Genomic DNA, 16874 nt, shown 5'->3' on the forward strand with positions numbered 1-16874 from the left:
TTTTGGTTTAGGGAGGAGCAGAGGTTTTATCGAAGGGGTTAGGGTTTTGGTGTAGGGAAGGGGTTTTGTAGAAGAGGGGGCAGGCATTTCTGGTGAAGTGGCAGGGGAAAGGATTTTGTGGAGGGGGCATGGGTTTTGTTGAGGGGGGAGTAGGGGGTTTGTAGAGGGAACAGGGGCTTAGTATAAGGGGGCAGGAGTTTAGTATAAGGGGGCAGGGGTTTAGTATAAGGGGGGCAGGAGTTTAGTATAAGGGGGCAGGGGTTTAGTATAAGGGGGGCAGGAGTTTAGTATAAGGGGGGCAGGGGTTTAGTATAAGGTGGGCAGGGGTTTAGTATAAGGGGGAAGGGGTTTAGTATAAGGGGGCAGGGGTTTAGTATAAGGTGGGCAGGGGTTTAGTATAAGGGGGGCAGGAGTTTAGTATAAGGGGGCAGGGGTTTAGTATAAGGGGGGCAGGGGTTTAGTATAAGGTGGGCAGGGGTTTAGTATAAGGGGGAAGGGGTTTAGTATAAGGGGGCAGGGGTTTAGTATAAGGTGGGCAGGGGTTTAGTATAAGGGGGGCAGGAGTTTAGTAGAAGGGGAGCAGGGGTTTAGTAGAAGGGGAGCAGAGGTTTATGTAGAATGAGTACAGGGCTTTTGTAGAGGGTGGCAGTGGTTTTGGTGGAGGGGGAAGGTTTTAGTGATATTATGTGTACATTGCTGTATAGTTGATATATATAATGATGGCATGTGTTTTGTTAAAGGGGAGAAAAAACTTTGTAGAAGGGTGGGCAGGGGTTGTATTAAAGGGAGAGCAGGGGTTTTATAGACGGGGCAGGTGTTTTGTAAAAAGGAGGGCAGGGTTTTTGTAGAAAGGGAGGCGGGGGTTTTGTAGTAGGCGGAACAGGGCTATTGTAGAAGGGGCAGGGGTTTTGCTGAAGAGGGGCGCCATATGTTGGGCTCGCACAGGGCGTCTGATCACCTAAGGCCGGCCCTGGTGCCAGTATATCAGCTTTGTATTCCTTGCACTACAGTATCCCCTAAACCTTTCCTTTAACCCCTTAAGGACCAAACTTCTGGAATAAAAGGGAATCATCACATGTCATGTGTCCTTAAGGGGTTAAAAGCAGGACAGTTGGGAGGCCTGATTCAGCTCAGACATGGTTAGTCACTAAATTCCAAACTGAGTCAATCTAAAACCCAAATGACAAAACTAAAGCTAAAATAGCCCAGCATTGACTATTGCTGAGTTGGGGAAGTTGTCTTTCTACACCGGCTACTCGTCACTCAGTTTTGCTATGCCGATGCTTATTTACTCCGATTTCTGTGACTATATCTGTGGTGTAGAACTGTTCCAGATCAGCTATTCTAGCCTGCCTTTCTCAATTCATATCTTAATTAAACACAATTCGGAGCTTAGTGAACCACCCTGTCTGATCGCAGTTTAGAGAAATAACCCTGAAAGCTTGCAGTCCCTGTATGTCTACATGGTGAAGGGATGTGCCAAAACCGTGACCTTCAATTGGTTTATTGCAGCCAGGAGGAGGGTCCGAGGTGATAAATAGGAGCGGACTCGCCGCCTGCCAGTCAAGTGAAAGGCTTGAGATTCCAAGTGGTGACGTTTTACATCCTGGTCGCCTACATTCAGCCACGTCCCTTCCCCTGTTAGCATGGCCGCTTCTAGAACGTCGCTGAGGACCCTGGACTCCTGGTTACTCTCGCTGCTGCTCTTGTCCTCTGTATCGGGTCAGAAAACTGATACCCCTGGTAAGCAGAACACCGACTGGCTCCCCTGATCTGTTATCTTCCCTTTAAACAATAACAATGGCTGTGGGTGAGGCTGTCACACTGATATTATGATAGCTGTGTGTCAGATCTTATGGCTAAGCTTTGACCATTGTTGAGTGCTTTACTTATGGGGAAATATAGTAAACAAGAGAATACCTGGATTATAAATGGTTGGTGGTAATGTAAAAAAATCCAAAGTGTGTCAACGTTTGGCTGAGTTTTATGGGAATAGTTCTGTGTAGAATAATGTCACTTTCTCTTTGTTTTACCTGGAAGTTTTGATAAAAAAAACACTAATTTCATGTAGTTTACACTTAAATTGCTGCTTGTTAATTTGAATTCTCCACTGGTCATTCCAACTTAATGGGTTATTCCAACTTCCATGATCACTTTTGCTTTTAGAAGTGGTAATGGTGCAAGCAATCTGCATGTTCAACATTTTATCCTGAAACATTGCCAGTACAGAGAAATCTGCACTTTTGTGTCTGAACCTAGTTGCACCCCTGTCATACGTGACTTACGAAACAAGTAACTCTTGTGTGAACGTAATCACCTTCACTCGCAGACTGCTGTGTGTACGTCTGCAAGTGGAAGATGTTTCATTTTATTTGGCTTTTGTTTGGTCTCCTGCCCGATCTTCAAATATTTATTTTGGCCACCTCCATTTGTCCACCGCATACTCCCTCCCTCCTTGGTTCAGATTGCTGCTTTGAGGGTGTGTACGGAATTGTAAGCTGGGTTGGTTTTAGTGGCGAGATGAGCTGATGTAGCATTCACTGCTTCTGATAGGGAAACCTTGGATTCACTTGTCTATCAGAAGAAGCTGATTGTTGCTTTAATGATGATCACTATACATGCGCACAAGGTCAAACCTTGCTTCTCTATGAGAAGCATTTGATTGGACCAAAGAATTAAAAAAATACCGTGCATGACGAGAAAAAGGGAATGGAATGTGAAGATCTGGGAGAATTTGGCCAAACGCTGGATTAAAGGTAAGATTTAAATACATTTTAATCAGTTTAAGAAAAGGGGGGTGGGCTATTATTGGCAGTTTATGACATTAGGAGCAATAATAATTATAGGGTAAAACCAGATGGAGTACCCCTTATATAATACCCTTTATAATACACTTTTTTAGCACAAGTTTGAGAATTACCACTTCCATTTGGAAATATCCTGAGTAGTTTTAACAACACATTCCAGTCCCGTTACTGTAGGTCCCTGTTAGATTATTTTATGAAAGTAACAGTTTCAAGAGAAATCTGCATTTTTATAAAAGTTTTAACTTGCACCCTCCTGGTAGTCAAAACAAGTGTTATTGGCTCTATGGAAAATATGGTGGTGCTATGTGTCACACCGTGCCCAGTCACTCAACAAAACCGTTCCAGTGAGAAAAATTCAAATATAAAAAAAAAAATGGTTACTGGGACACAATGATTTACTCTTCTAATAGGGCACAGACCTACAAAAGTAATAATCTCATAGTGTAGTAGATTAAATAAAGAATTGAAATACCGTATATACTTGAGTATAAGCCGACCCGAGTATAAGCCGAGGCCCCTAATTTTACCCCAAAAAACTGGGAAAACGTATTGACTCGAGTATAAGACTAGGGTGGGAAATGCAGCAGCTACTGGTAAATTTCTAAATAAAATTAGACCCTAAAAAAATTATATTAATTGAATATTTATTTACAGTGTGTGTATATAATTAATGAATGCAGTGTGTGTGTATGAGTGCAGCGTGTGTGTGTGTTGCAGAGCCTTGGTGGGGGGTGGGCAATTTTATTATTATTTTTTAATTATTTTAATTATTATTTTTTATTGTTATTTTATTTAATTCTTATTATTTTTTTATTATTATTTATATTTTATTTTTTTTCGTCCCCCCCTCCCTGCTTGATACATGGCAGGGAGGGGGGCTCTCCTTCCCTGGTGGTCCAGTGGCATTGGCAATTCAGTGGGAGGGAGGGGGGCTGGCAGAGAGTTTACTTACCTCTCCTACAGCTCCTGTCAGCTCCCTCCTCCTACGCGCCGGTCTGTGCAGCTCCTCTGTCAGCTCACAGTGTAAGTCTTGCGAGAGCCGCAGGGTCATAGTGCGGCCGCGAGACTTACACTGTAAGCTGACAGGAGCTGCAGGAGAGGTAAGTAAACGCTCTGCAGCCCCCACAGCCCCCTGTCTGTATTATGGCAATGTAAATTGCCATAATACAGACATTGACTCGAGTATAAGCCGAGTTGGGGTTTTTCAGCACAAAAAATGTGCTGAAAAACTCGGCTTATACTCGAGTATATACGGTATGTAAGGAATGAGTATCATTTACAAACTGCTGAGCCAGGTTCCAAGAGTGTCCAAGCTGTTTTTCAACGGTTCACCTTTTTACCTGTTGTTCTCTGGTAGCTGCTCCCTACCTGACACGAGAGTTGGAAGTTCCTAACCAGTGTAGCTCATTGGCTGAGAGCGATCAAGGAGATCAGCAAAGCCCTGGTATTAGTTCAGGAGAGCGAACGGAAGTTCTTGCTTAGGAATTTCCAGTCCTCCTGATTTACTAGCTGTGGTGAGGAGGGGGGCTAGTCATTCTGCTTGCTTATGTTCATTGGGAGTGTTCCTTTAAACACTTGTTTGAAGCAGAAGGCATTGCTTTGGATTCAGAGATTATCTAAGAGAAGCACTGTAGGTCCACTTTTTGTGTTGGGCCCAGGACCATGAGGATCAAAGTTTTTATAAAGAAAGGACTGCAGTAACTTTTGCTGCTGGAAAAATATTTTTTTTTAAATATCTATCTATATATATATATATATATTAGTTTTCAAATAGTTTTTATTGAAAGATTTAACATTTATAATAAAATAAACAATCTAAATGGAACAAGTAAAATATTGATGCAACAAACAAACTGGGGTAAATGGTAAATTATTAATAAATCAATAATAGGATATTATGGTACAAATAATTATTATATACAGTATCTCACAAAAGTGAGTACACCCCTCTCATTTTTGTAAATATTTTATTATATCTTTTCATGAAGAAATTACACTGTGCTACAATGTAAAGTAGTAAGTGTACAGCCTGTATAACAGTGTAAATTTGCTGTCCACTCAAAATTACTCAACACGCACCCATTAATGTCTAAACCGTTGGCAACATAAATGAGTACATTCCTAAGTGGAAATGTCCCAAATTGTGCCCAAAGTGTCAATATTTGGTGTGGCCACCATTATTTTTCAGCACTGCCTTAACTCTCATGGACCTGGAGTTTACCAGAGCTTAACAGGTTGCCACTGGAGTCCTCTTCCACTTCTCCATGACGACATAACAGAGCTGGAGGATGTTAGAGACCTTGCGCTCCCCCACCTTCCGTTTGAGGATGCCCCACTGATGCTCAATAAGGTTTAGGTCTGGAGACATGCTTTGCCAGTCCATCACCTTTACCTTCAGCTTCTTTAGCAAGGCAGTGGTCATCTAGGAGGTGTGTTTGAGGTCGTTGTCATTTTGAAATAATGCCCTGCGGCCCAGTCTCCGAAGGGAGGGGATCCTGCTCTGCTTCAGTATGTTACAGTACATGTTGGCATTCATGGTTCCCTCAATGAACTGTAGCTCCCCAGTGCCGGCAGCACTCATGCAGGCTCAGACACTTCCACCACCTTGCTTGACTGTAGGCAAGACACACTTGTCTTTGTACTCCTCACCTGGTTGCTGCCACACACGCTTGACACCATCTGAACCAAATAAGTTTATCTTGGTCTCATCAGACCACAGACAATAAATGATACTGCACTCAAAAAAGTAGAGTAGAATATAGTGTTATTTTTAATTATTGATAATAAATCAATTTCATAGGTATTTAAGTATATACAAAAGACGTGAAAAAATGAATGTAGATCGAATAAATCCTATAGCAACCAATATAATTTCATGTAAAAAAAGATTCTTACAAGAGCTGACTCACTAATATTCAGTAAATGTTTAAACTCTATAGTATCATGAAGAATTCAAATTTGACCATGCTTTATGGTCCCAATAATCAAGACTGTTCCTTCTTAGTTGATGTGAAACTGTACATCCTTGGCAGGTCCTGGTCAGATGTGTCTAGAGAGCAGACTCTTGTGAAAACGGGCTACGCGCTCGGGACCCTTCAGTCCCTTCAATGTTGCCATACTTTATGGTCCCAATAATCAATTTAATTTTTTTTGTCATCAGACCACAGGACATGGTTCCAGTAATCCATGTCCTTAGTTTGCTTGTTCTTTGGCTGTTTACGGGCTTTCTTGTGCATCATTTTTAGAAGAGGATCCTTCGGGGATGACAGCCATGCAGACTAATTTGATGCAGTGTGCGGCATATGGTCTGAGCACTGAAAGGCTGACTTCCCCCCCCCCCCACACACACCTTCAATCTCTGCAGAAATGCTGGCAGCTGGCTATTTTGAATGGAACCTGTCCTGTGAAACTGCTGTATGGTCTTGCCCACAGTGCTGCAGCTTAGTTTCAGATTCTTGGCAATCTTCTTATAGCCTAGGCCAGGGGTTGGCTACCTTCGGCACTACAGATGTTGTGGACTGCATCCCCAATAATGCACTTACACCTGGCAAAGCATCATGGGAGGTGTAGTCCAAAACATCTGCAGTGCCGAAGGTTGCCTATGCCTGACCTAGGCAATCTTTATGTAGAGCAACAATTCTTTTTTTTTTTTTTTCAGATTCTCAGAGTTCTTTGCCATGAGGTGCCATGTTGAACTTCCAGTGACCAGTATGAGAGCGATAACACCAAATTTCACACACCTGAGACACTAACGAGTCACATGACACCGGGGAGGGAAAATGGCTAATTGGGCCAAATTTGGACATTTCCACTTAGGGGTGTACTTACTTTTGTTGCCAACGGTTTAGACATTAATGGCTGTGTGTTGAGTTATTTTTAGGGGACAGCAAATTTACACTTGTCTACAGGCTGTGCACTTACTACTTTACATTGTAGCAGTGCAATTTCTTCAGTGTTGTCAATAGATAATAAAATATTTACAAAAATATGAGAGGTGTACTCACTTTTGTGAGATAACACTCACTCACTTTGGTCAGGTGGGGCCAAGAATGTAAGATATACCTCTGTCTGATGTCTTTTTTTCTGATATCACATTCATGTTTAAGAATATAATACTTAAAGGGAATCTCCAGTGCCAGGAAAATGATCCGTTTTCCTGGCACTGGAGGGTCCCTCTCCCTCCCACCCCCCAATCCCCAGGTACTGAAGGGGTGAAAACCCCTTTAGTCACTTACCTGAGGCAGCGGCGATGTCCCTCGCCGCTGTCTCCTCCTCCGCATCGCTCCTCCTCTTCATTGCGTCGGCCGGTGGGCGAGACTGATCCCGCCCACCGGCCGAGGAGACCTAATGCGCAAGCGCGCCAATGCCGCGCATTATGTTTCCCCATAGGGAAGCATTGAAAAATAATTTCAATGCTTTCCTATGGGGAAATGAGCGACGCTGGAGGTCCTCACACAGCGTGAGGACGTCCAGCGACGCTCTAGCACAGAAAACCTGTGCTATGAAGGAGGAAGTGACCTCTACTGGCTGTCTACTGGAGTTAACCCTGCAAGGTAATTATTGCAGTTTATAAAAAACTGCAATAATTACACTTGCAGGGTTAAGAGTAGTGGGAGTTGGCACCCAGACCACTCCAATGGGCAGAAGTGGTCTGGGTGCCTGGAGTGTCCCTTTAATTAAAAAAAAAAAATGAACTCCTAAATGTGTGACAGTCTCCTCATAATTATTAACTAAATAGTGAATTGTCAGGACTTGAAAGTGAATTTCAAATTTTTAACCCTAATTGCTGAATTTAAAAAAGTCCGCTTCTTTTTCAGTTCTGCCATTTTGGCCTAAAATGTGACATTTTGATTTCCCAAACTTTAACAGGATTGTTCACTGAATTACTTATTTGAGCAAATAAAATCTGAATTGCAAAACAGATACAGTTTTAGAATAGTAGTTTTTGAAACATTCTCCAGCTTGGTCATTTTTTAAATGAACACACCAATCACTATAACCCATTAGAGCCCACTGTAGTGGTTATGGTGCCACTAGTCCTCTGGTTCTCTCAGAGTAATTTGTCATACTGTTGTAGAGTGATGTCATAAGTTACCTGGATCCTCCAGACGCCCATGCACATCAGGAAAGGTGGATGTCTTCAGTGAGCTAAGCATGTCTTATAGAGCACCACACTCATAGGGTGAGAGTTATCCAATGAGAGTGGCTTCTGTGCTTTGCTAATGAAGCTAACCAGATTTTTGCAATCCAGAAGTAGGGCTGCGCATACACCAAGACCCAGGTAAATTTTAACTCTTCTTTTAAATTTCTCTGGGAGAGCACTAGGGCACTCTTGGCACCATAACCACTACTGTATGGTGTAGTGTTTTTTGAGCTTGGAGTGTTATTTTAAACCATATATTTTGCAATTAAGATTTATATTTGCTTAAATTCCAAGTTTAGTAAATGAACATCTTGGTGAAAAACCCTCAGTATTTTTGTAAACTGCCATAAGATTTTAGCAATTCAGTGGTTTAAGCATCATCCTTTCTGATAAATAAAGCAAACACTGCAAAAAAAGAGAGACAAAGTTACCAGCTTTCATCAGACTAGTAATTGCTCAGTGAAGTGTTAATAGTACTATATTTATAATTCTGTCCACGTCTATGGCTCTAGAGCCGGGCAGTCCAACATGCGGCCCCCCCAGATGTTGCTGAACTACAACTCCCATGATTCCCTGGCTATCTGTTTAATTGAAAGAATTATGGGAGTTGTAGTTCAGAAACATCTGGGGGGCCACAGGTTCGACAGGCCTGCTCTAGAGCATGGGTCCTCAAACTCCGGCCCCCCAGATGTTGCTGAACTACAACTCCCATGATTCTTTGAATTACATAAATAGCCAGAGAATCATGGGAGTTGTAGTTCAGCAACATCTGGGGTCCAGAGTTTGAGGACCCCTGCTCTAGAGGAGCTCTGTCAAAATCCAAATGACCTGCTTTTCCAGAATTATGCCCAAGTTTGGTGAAATATCAAAATTGATGCAGAAATCTACACGTATGATAAAATTGAGAGTTTATGCTAGTTAAAGGACCACTCTAGTGCCAGGAAAACAAACTTGTTTTCCTGGCTCTATAGGGTCTATGGGTCCCACCCGTCTGACTGAATGGGGAGGAAGGGGTTAAATCACTTACCTTTCTCCAGCGCCGGGCTCCCTCGGCGCTGGGGACTCTCCTCCTCCTTTGGACGTTCATCGGATGCATGCGCGGCAAGAGCCGCGCACGCATTCAGTCAGTCCATAGGAAAGCATTCTCCAGCTTGGTCACCAGACCACCAGGGAATGCTATATCCCCCCTCCCTGGCCAGGTAACAAGCAGGGAGGAGGGGCTAAAAACAATTAAATCGTTAAAAAAAATAAAAATGCCCCTCCCCCATTTTACACACACTACATACCTACAAAAAGATGCACTCTCTGCATTATATACACATACTACACAAACACGCACACTCTGCATTATATACACATACTACACAAACACACACACTCTGTATTATATACACACTACACACACTCTACATTATATACCACTCTGCATTCATTATGTACACACACTACACAAACACACACTCTGCATTCATTATATACACACACTACACAAACGCACACGCATACACTCTGCATTCATTATAAACACACTACACAAACACTACATTCACTTTACACACACTGCATTCACTTTATGCACACTACACAATCACACACACTCTGTATTCATTATATACACACTACAGAAACACAGCATTTACTATACGCACACTACACATACTGCATTCACTTTACGCACACTACACACATTGCATTCACTTTAAGCACACTACATTCATATACACACACTATACAAACACACACTCTGCATTCATGATATACACACTCACTGCATTCACTATACACTCACTACGCAAACACACACTATGCATTCATTATATATCCACTACACACCCACTAAACAAACACACATACACTGCATTCACTCAAATACTCTCACTGCATCCATTACAGACACCTATATTCTTGAAAACATAACACATTCTGACTGGCATGTGTAGCGGAGCGCTAGTTCCACATATACTTTCTCCGCTGATAATCCAAGAATAGCTCAGGAACAAGTAGTTAACACAGCAAGCACAGCATAAGCAGCAAATAAAACAATCCAAGAATATCCCCTCACGTTTCCCAATAACTGGACGACACACAGTATAAACTGATGTTTAACCCCTTAAGGACCAAACTTCTGGAATAAAAGGGAATCATGACATGTCACACATGTCATGTGTCCTTAAGGGGTTAATTCCACATACCCTGCTTTTATGCATCTCTCCCATGCAAAGGAGACACCCACAGAAAAATGTACATTAGCCAACCACATACTGGTTACAACCCACACATCTCCTCCCCTCAGCCTGAGAGATAATACAATTAACAGAACAGTTTTAACACACAATTATCCCCATTTTCCAGATGTTCCCCAAAGACATGACATACACCCCTGAATGATACATCCCCTGATAGCCCTGATCTGGGTGAGCTACATACTTAAATATCACCCAGATTGGTTCAGGGGTTCCGGAATTCCCTGGAAGTTTTTGTTTGACCGACCGCACACGAGGCAATAGCCGAAAACCGTTCCATGTATTCTTGCCTTGCGGTCGGTCTCTGTTCGCGGGGTAAAAGACACGAAAATACTTGGCAGAATAGACTTTGCCTGGATTCGTATAAAGCCCATTGTTTGTGTGTTTCTTCACGACCGGGTGGAGGTATGGAGGTCTCTGCGGTGTTCGCGTGGTCGAGTGTCCGATTTGGGTTCCAGACACTCGACGACCAAACACAGCTAGGCGTTCGTATTGCAAGATGGCCGCCGCCACGTGTTCATATGTCGAATTGCGCCCACCCAGGGAATACACAGTACATTCGCATACTTTTCAATTAGGCTAGTGTGAAGAACGATGGGGAGGTAAATTGGAGCCACACTTCTCTCCGGAGTGGTCTGGTTGTTCGGTAGTTTGTTCGTATGTCTTACTGAGGTATTCCACTTTGTATCTAGTACGTTTCTACCGAACAACCAGACAAATGCTTTGGAAATATATTGCATACAAGTAACAAAACCATAGGGAATAATGTTGCAACAAGGACCATTATGGACAGCCAAACGTAATCTGCTACAGCATATATAGTTTGTGCATTTACCTTAATTTAAAAAAAAAAAAAATTGCAAAAAAAGTAAATAGTAAACATTTTCAGTTAATAGTAGCTTTGTGAAGAAATAGTTAATTTTTTTTTTTAAATGGTAAATGTACAGAATATCGGTAAGTTATCGGCTATCGGCCTGAAGGTTTACAGGTTATCGGTATCGGCTCTAAAAAATCAATATCGGTCAATCCCTAGTGTCCACACGCCCATTTTTTGGTTGTCAGGTTGTCTGAAGCAAACGCTGCTCCAATTGCATGTATTTCCTCAATTCTCTGCACTGTTCTTTGCTTTTTAAATTCTTAAAATAAATATTTAACAACCCTTTTTTGTAATCGTAGGTTCTACTACACCTCCTGTTTTTTCAAATACAGTTCGTAAGACAACTTTGAACCTTGATGTCACCACTTCCCAGGCTTTAAACTCAAGTGTTGGAACAAACAATACTCTTGCAAATGATACAGTTTCTTACAAATCTTTAAACAATTCTAGTGTTAATGATGATACGTCTGCAACAACATCCGAACTGAAAAATGTTACAGTTAATTCTACTTCCTTGCCTTCTGACTTATCTAAACTGGTCAAGGTAATGTCTACAACTATTTCTGACACATCTGAAAAGCTTACCACTGACACTAACCAACTTACTAGTGACAAAAGCACTGTGGTTGCAGACCTACCATTTTCCAAGGAGACAGACTTTGAGGATTACAATGGTGATAATGATGAGTATGGTGATGATAACAATGAAAAGGATGCTAACCTTGATGTTGTCTTATCAAATGTTGAAGATGAAGACCGTAATTATGAAGATACTGCATATGGCACAAATAATGTGAAAGAGGAAACTGAATCTGATGTGGATGGTGACAGTCACTTTTTCATACATTTAGTTGTAATCGGCTTTTTGATTGCTATAATCTACATTACATACCACAACAAAAGAAAGGTATGTAGATTTGTGTGGGAATGTATTTCATTATTTTTCTTCATTATTCTGTAAAATTTGTCAAAGAGGCATTTTAGGAACAAATAGACTGTTAATTAGCTCAGCACGCTCAGTTAATCAGTGCTGTCCAGACTGGATAAAATTTACATTGATAATGTGGGAGTATTAATTGTTCATTAGTAATTAACCCAATGAAGGGGTGGTCTCTGGGTGCCAAGAAGAGCTCTAAATTATATCAAACAGTTCCTAAGCAGACTGTATTTAAATTGGAAACAATATTATTACACTCTACACATCACAATTGCTATAAAGACCTACATTGGTTATGTCAGTTTCATGACTCTTTAAAAGTTTAACTTACTTGAATTAATATTGATACAATTGCACTGAGTGAGCAGTTTTTTATTCACAACTGCTGGCTGCAGACAGAGAAATTACAAACAGGTAGTGATATATTTACTATAAGCCTCCCTGGGTGTCCCCTCCTTTTAATTTTCGTGTGCATTCCTTTGACAAAAAATATTTTTATGGAGTGTGTGGGTGTGGCTAAAGAGGCAGGCTTATGGTGCAGCATTCTGCAGAACGTGTATTTTATGCAAACACTATAAAGATTTGAACATGCCCCCTAGATATATTAAAATCTTACCTTTATTCCAGTCTGCTGGTGCTGGTTCTGCCCCTGATTTGCTTCCTTGGCTGAAATCTTCAGAAGTTATCATCTTAAGATTGTCAATTCTGATGATCTCAACCAAGAAGGCAGGCCAGGGGTAGAGCCAAATGCCACCCTGGCCAATCAGTATCTCCTCATAGAGATGCATTGAATGAATGCATCTCTATTAGGAAAGTTCAGTGCCTCCATGCAGAGGGTGAAGACACTGAATGTCAGTGCTTCTCACTGTGCAGCACTGCTCCAGGAAACACTTCTAGCAACCATCCAATGAGTGGCAACTGGAGGTGTCCCTAGGCTGTAATCTAAACACTGCTTTTGTCTGAAAAGACAGTGTTTACATCTTGTACTAACTATACTCACGAGAACAACTACATTACCCTGTAGTTGTTCTGGTGACTATAGTGTCCCTTCAAATATCGCTATTTTTTTTCTCACTGTGGTTTACTTTAAGTATATAGAAGTATAATAAATAATATTCTGCAGTCAACCACATAACTTACATTTCACTAAAGGAAGGCTTAAGGGGCATTGTATACCCAGAAACCACTACACTCCGCTATAGTGGTTATTGTGCCAAGAGTTCCATAACACTGCCCCAATGTAAAATCCTTTTCGAATGAATTGATGCTTGTCATGGCAAAGACGGTCTGGCTCCTCTTCAGATATTGCTGAAGTGGAAGTTCATCTTCTTATTAACTTTTATTGGCTTATTAGTGACAGCAAGCTGAAGTGATTATGGTGTTTAGTGCCAATTAAAGGGACACTCCAGGCACCCAGACCACTTCTGCCCATTGGAGTGATCTGGGTGCCAACTCCCACTACTCTTAACCCTGCAAGTGTAATTATTGCAGTTTTTTATAAACTGCAATAATTACCTTGCAGGGTTAACTCCACCTCTAGTGGCTGTTTTCACCCCTTCAGTAACTGGGGATTGGGGGGTGGGAGGGAGAGGGACCCTCCAGTGCCAGGAAAACGGATCGTTTTCCTGGTACTGGTGATTCCCTTTAATGCTTTCTCTCTACCAGTTTAACAAGTATGCACAACTCCACTTCTGCAGCTCTGTTCATAAAGGCATGAATGCATCTATCTGTAAGTTGACTGCAGTCACTGTGCAACAGTTGCATTCTCATTTTATGATGTAGCGTTCTTAAGACAATAGAAAGTCTAGGATTAGCTGACGTGTGAGCTGCTATCATAGCCTTGCAGGAAGCTGTATTTTTTTTTTTTTTTTTTTAATCTGTATCTTTCATTGAAATGGGGAGTAATATCTATCTTGGCTTGCTCTTATAAATATATACATATGTCTATTTCTTTTCTTGTAGATCTTCCTCCTTATTCAGAAAAAAAGGTGGCGTGATGGTCTATGCTCCAAAAATGCTGGTTATCGTCGCCTGGATCAGAATGTAAATGAAGCCATGCCTTCACTCAAAATGACCAAGGATTATGTTTTTTGAGTGTAACATCTGCCGTATTTATATTTTGTTGGGGGTGGGAAGGAGCTGTATTATTCATCAGACTATATAGCATAACTTTAAATTGCACATTTTATTAACTGTTCTTTGTTTTCTGTTGTAGTTTACGACAATCCGTTTTCTTATTTTTTTTTTTTTTTTTTTTCATCTAGCAGTTGATCACTTTTAATTTAAGCAGTACATGTAAATGTTTTATTGTTAATAATGCTCTTTGTCTATCGGTTTTTCCAGGATTTATATTGTATACTATATGTTTGCACAAAATGTAGCTTATAAACTTACCCAATGCATTAAATGGACTCTCAAGCTACTATTACCATAACCGCTAAATAAGCTTTATTCCCGTCAGAAGTGGGAATTTTTTATTATTATACTGGTTATTGTAGTGTTTATGGTATGAGTCTTTAAGTCCTATCTCAATGTGAATCCATCTGTATTTAAAAGCAATAATAGCACTAAGGTAGTTAGCAAGCAGAGTCATTGTGTGGGTGCCAGGAATAGCCCTGTTTTTTCGTCAAACTGGCTAGACTACCCACTTTGAAGTCAATCAGCACATTCTTGCTTGGGTGTCTTTGCACTTACAATACAGAAGTTTCCTTCCAATAAGGTGTAATTGCTAGGAAAAAAAGTTTTTGTCAATCTGTGCCCATAGATTAACAGCACTAAAACCTCCACAGTGAGCTGTGACCCTTTAAAGTTTTAATTATTTTAATGCTTTTATTCAATGAAGTCAACTTCTAAATAATCTTGTTTTTTTTAAAAAAACTTGAGTCCAGTTGGTGCTTACTTTGCAGGGATGCTCCATATGTTTGGAAAAGCACGTTAAAAACTTCAGTGACAAAATCCACTGCTCAGTTGTACTCCTCTTCTAACTAAAGTATTTGAGTCAGGATGTGTCAGTATTGATATATCAAAAACAAAAACATTTTTCTCCTTGTGCCTTAGTTGCAGCCCAAATAGTTACATGTACGAAAACGTAACTAGCACTTCATTTATTATAGCATATATAATATTACCAGCTATTCACTTAAATTAGCTGACGTGCCTACAGTGTCCCTTTAATGTGTGCATTTGCTGAATAGATTACTACTTTCTAATTCATCCAACAAGAAAGTGGTCTTCTATGTATTGGAACTCTGGCTTTTGAAAAGACTGTTTAAATTAAACAATTGAAAGATTTTAGCATGGTGTGTTGGCAATTAATTTTATTACATTTATTTTAACTTTTAAATACTAATGAAGGATAACATCAAGAACAAAACCAGCAAAATACATTTTGAATCACATCCCATGTTGTACACTTTTGGTTCAGAATGACCACACTTGTTGCTGTTAGTCTGCAATGGCTGCTTTTTACATTGAATCAATCTAACCAGGTCCCCTTTATTAGTTTTAGAAAAAAAAAAAAAGCTTTCACTGTGGTAGCAAAGAGAAACTCCCACCTAATAATTTCGTCCTTGCTGTAAATTATTGATGTGTTTATGGTGGTGCACCAAAGGCAAGTATAAATTACAAAAACCTCTGCAATGTTTTGGGTGACTGATGTCAACGTGTTATAGAGATGCTGTGCTGTTTAGACTTGAGCACGGGTGTATATCCCTACCACACAATTGTTTGTAGAAACAAGTTTACAAAATAATAAAACAGTTTTCCTGACTCCCAGTGGGAATACCATCTAGCACTCCCTAGTTTTTCATGTGTTCCACTTAAAAACTTGAAAGAGACACAAACTGTTAAATTTTTACGTAAGACAAGCAATATGCAGAAGAAAGCTGTTCAAAATCTATATCTGTACTGATTTGAAATGTTATCTTGAAAACACTTGGCAAACAAATTACATAATCAGTGTGCCTTTGTCAGTAATTATAAATATAACTCAAAGGAACATCATAGTGTCAGGTATAGAAACCTGTATCCCTAACCGCTTTGCGACCCCTGTCTCTGTGGATATGAGACTTTTTTTTAAACTTGCCTTTTCTCCACCACCGCCAGTCTTGCCACGACAGGCTCCGCCTCCATGGCTGAGATCATCATTGAATCAGTACATCTCTATGGGGAACATTCAGCGCTACCATGCGGAGATGCTGAAAATAAGTGCTGCACATTTTGCAGCTCTGGGTAGCACCTCTAGTGGCCGTCTGAGTGACTAGGCAGCAATGTAAACACTGCATTTTCTCTGAATAGGCAGTGTTGACAGTGCTAAGACTGCTGGAACATGCTATCGACACCAGAACCACTTAAGCAAGCTGTAGTGGTTCGAGTGACTATAGCGTCCCTTTTATGTAGCTTCAGTTGGCTTTATCCACCAGGGGTCATGTTACTGATGTTCAAAATGGGGATCCATGAAACTTCAAGTGAGACTGTGGTGTGCTCTGTAGATTTATCTCATGCAGTGCAATATCTATCTGTTACCTCTTTCTTTGTATTGGTACTCTGATTTGGGGAGGTGTGCATCATAGAAAAAAAAATATAGCTACTTATAGTTCCTTGAATTAAGTATTTTGGACCTAAATATAGCTGAGCAGTTATTATTCCTGTATGTTGCTAACAAAGCACTTAAAGGGTTAGTATATGCCTAGAGAAAAAGATGAAAGCACAATGGGTTTCTACTAAAGAGAAGCACTAAATGGTTAGGCATTAATTTGACAGGGCTCCCACTTTGAATGATTCAAGAAATATTCAATGAATAGGTGACCATCAACTCAATCCTATTCAAAGCTATTGGGTAATCGAAATATGAAGTAAAACACTTCAT

At 40.6% G+C, this 16874-nt stretch overlaps 1 protein-coding gene across 1 annotated transcript; it reads left to right on the forward strand.

The window, feature by feature from the left end:
• The first annotated feature begins 1572 nt into the window (after positions 1–1572).
• Positions 1573–15165, forward strand: C3H5orf15 (chromosome 3 C5orf15 homolog). Its single transcript, XM_063447486.1, has 3 exons — positions 1573–1743; positions 11370–11977; positions 13970–15165. The coding sequence occupies exons 1-3, from the start codon at positions 1647–1649 to the stop codon at positions 14099–14101; spliced, it is 837 nt and encodes a 278-aa protein (XP_063303556.1). The 5' UTR covers positions 1573–1646; the 3' UTR covers positions 14102–15165.
• The last annotated feature ends 1709 nt before the right edge of the window (positions 15166–16874 follow it).

This window comes from Pelobates fuscus, chromosome 3 (genome assembly GCF_036172605.1).
Source record: "Pelobates fuscus isolate aPelFus1 chromosome 3, aPelFus1.pri, whole genome shotgun sequence".
Lineage (NCBI taxonomy): Eukaryota > Metazoa > Chordata > Amphibia > Anura > Pelobatidae > Pelobates > Pelobates fuscus.

Excerpts from the sequence above, each read along its gene's own strand:
- C3H5orf15 (XM_063447486.1), top strand. The coding sequence starts at position 1,647 with ATGGCCGCTTCTAGAACGTCGCTGAGGACCCTGGACTCCTGGTTACTC. Across the intron at positions 1,744-11,369 it reads TCAGAAAACTGATACCCCTG|GTTCTACTACACCTCCTGTT; the intron begins GTAAGCAGAACA and ends TTGTAATCGTAG. Across the intron at positions 11,978-13,969 it reads CATACCACAACAAAAGAAAG|ATCTTCCTCCTTATTCAGAA; the intron begins GTATGTAGATTT and ends CTTTTCTTGTAG.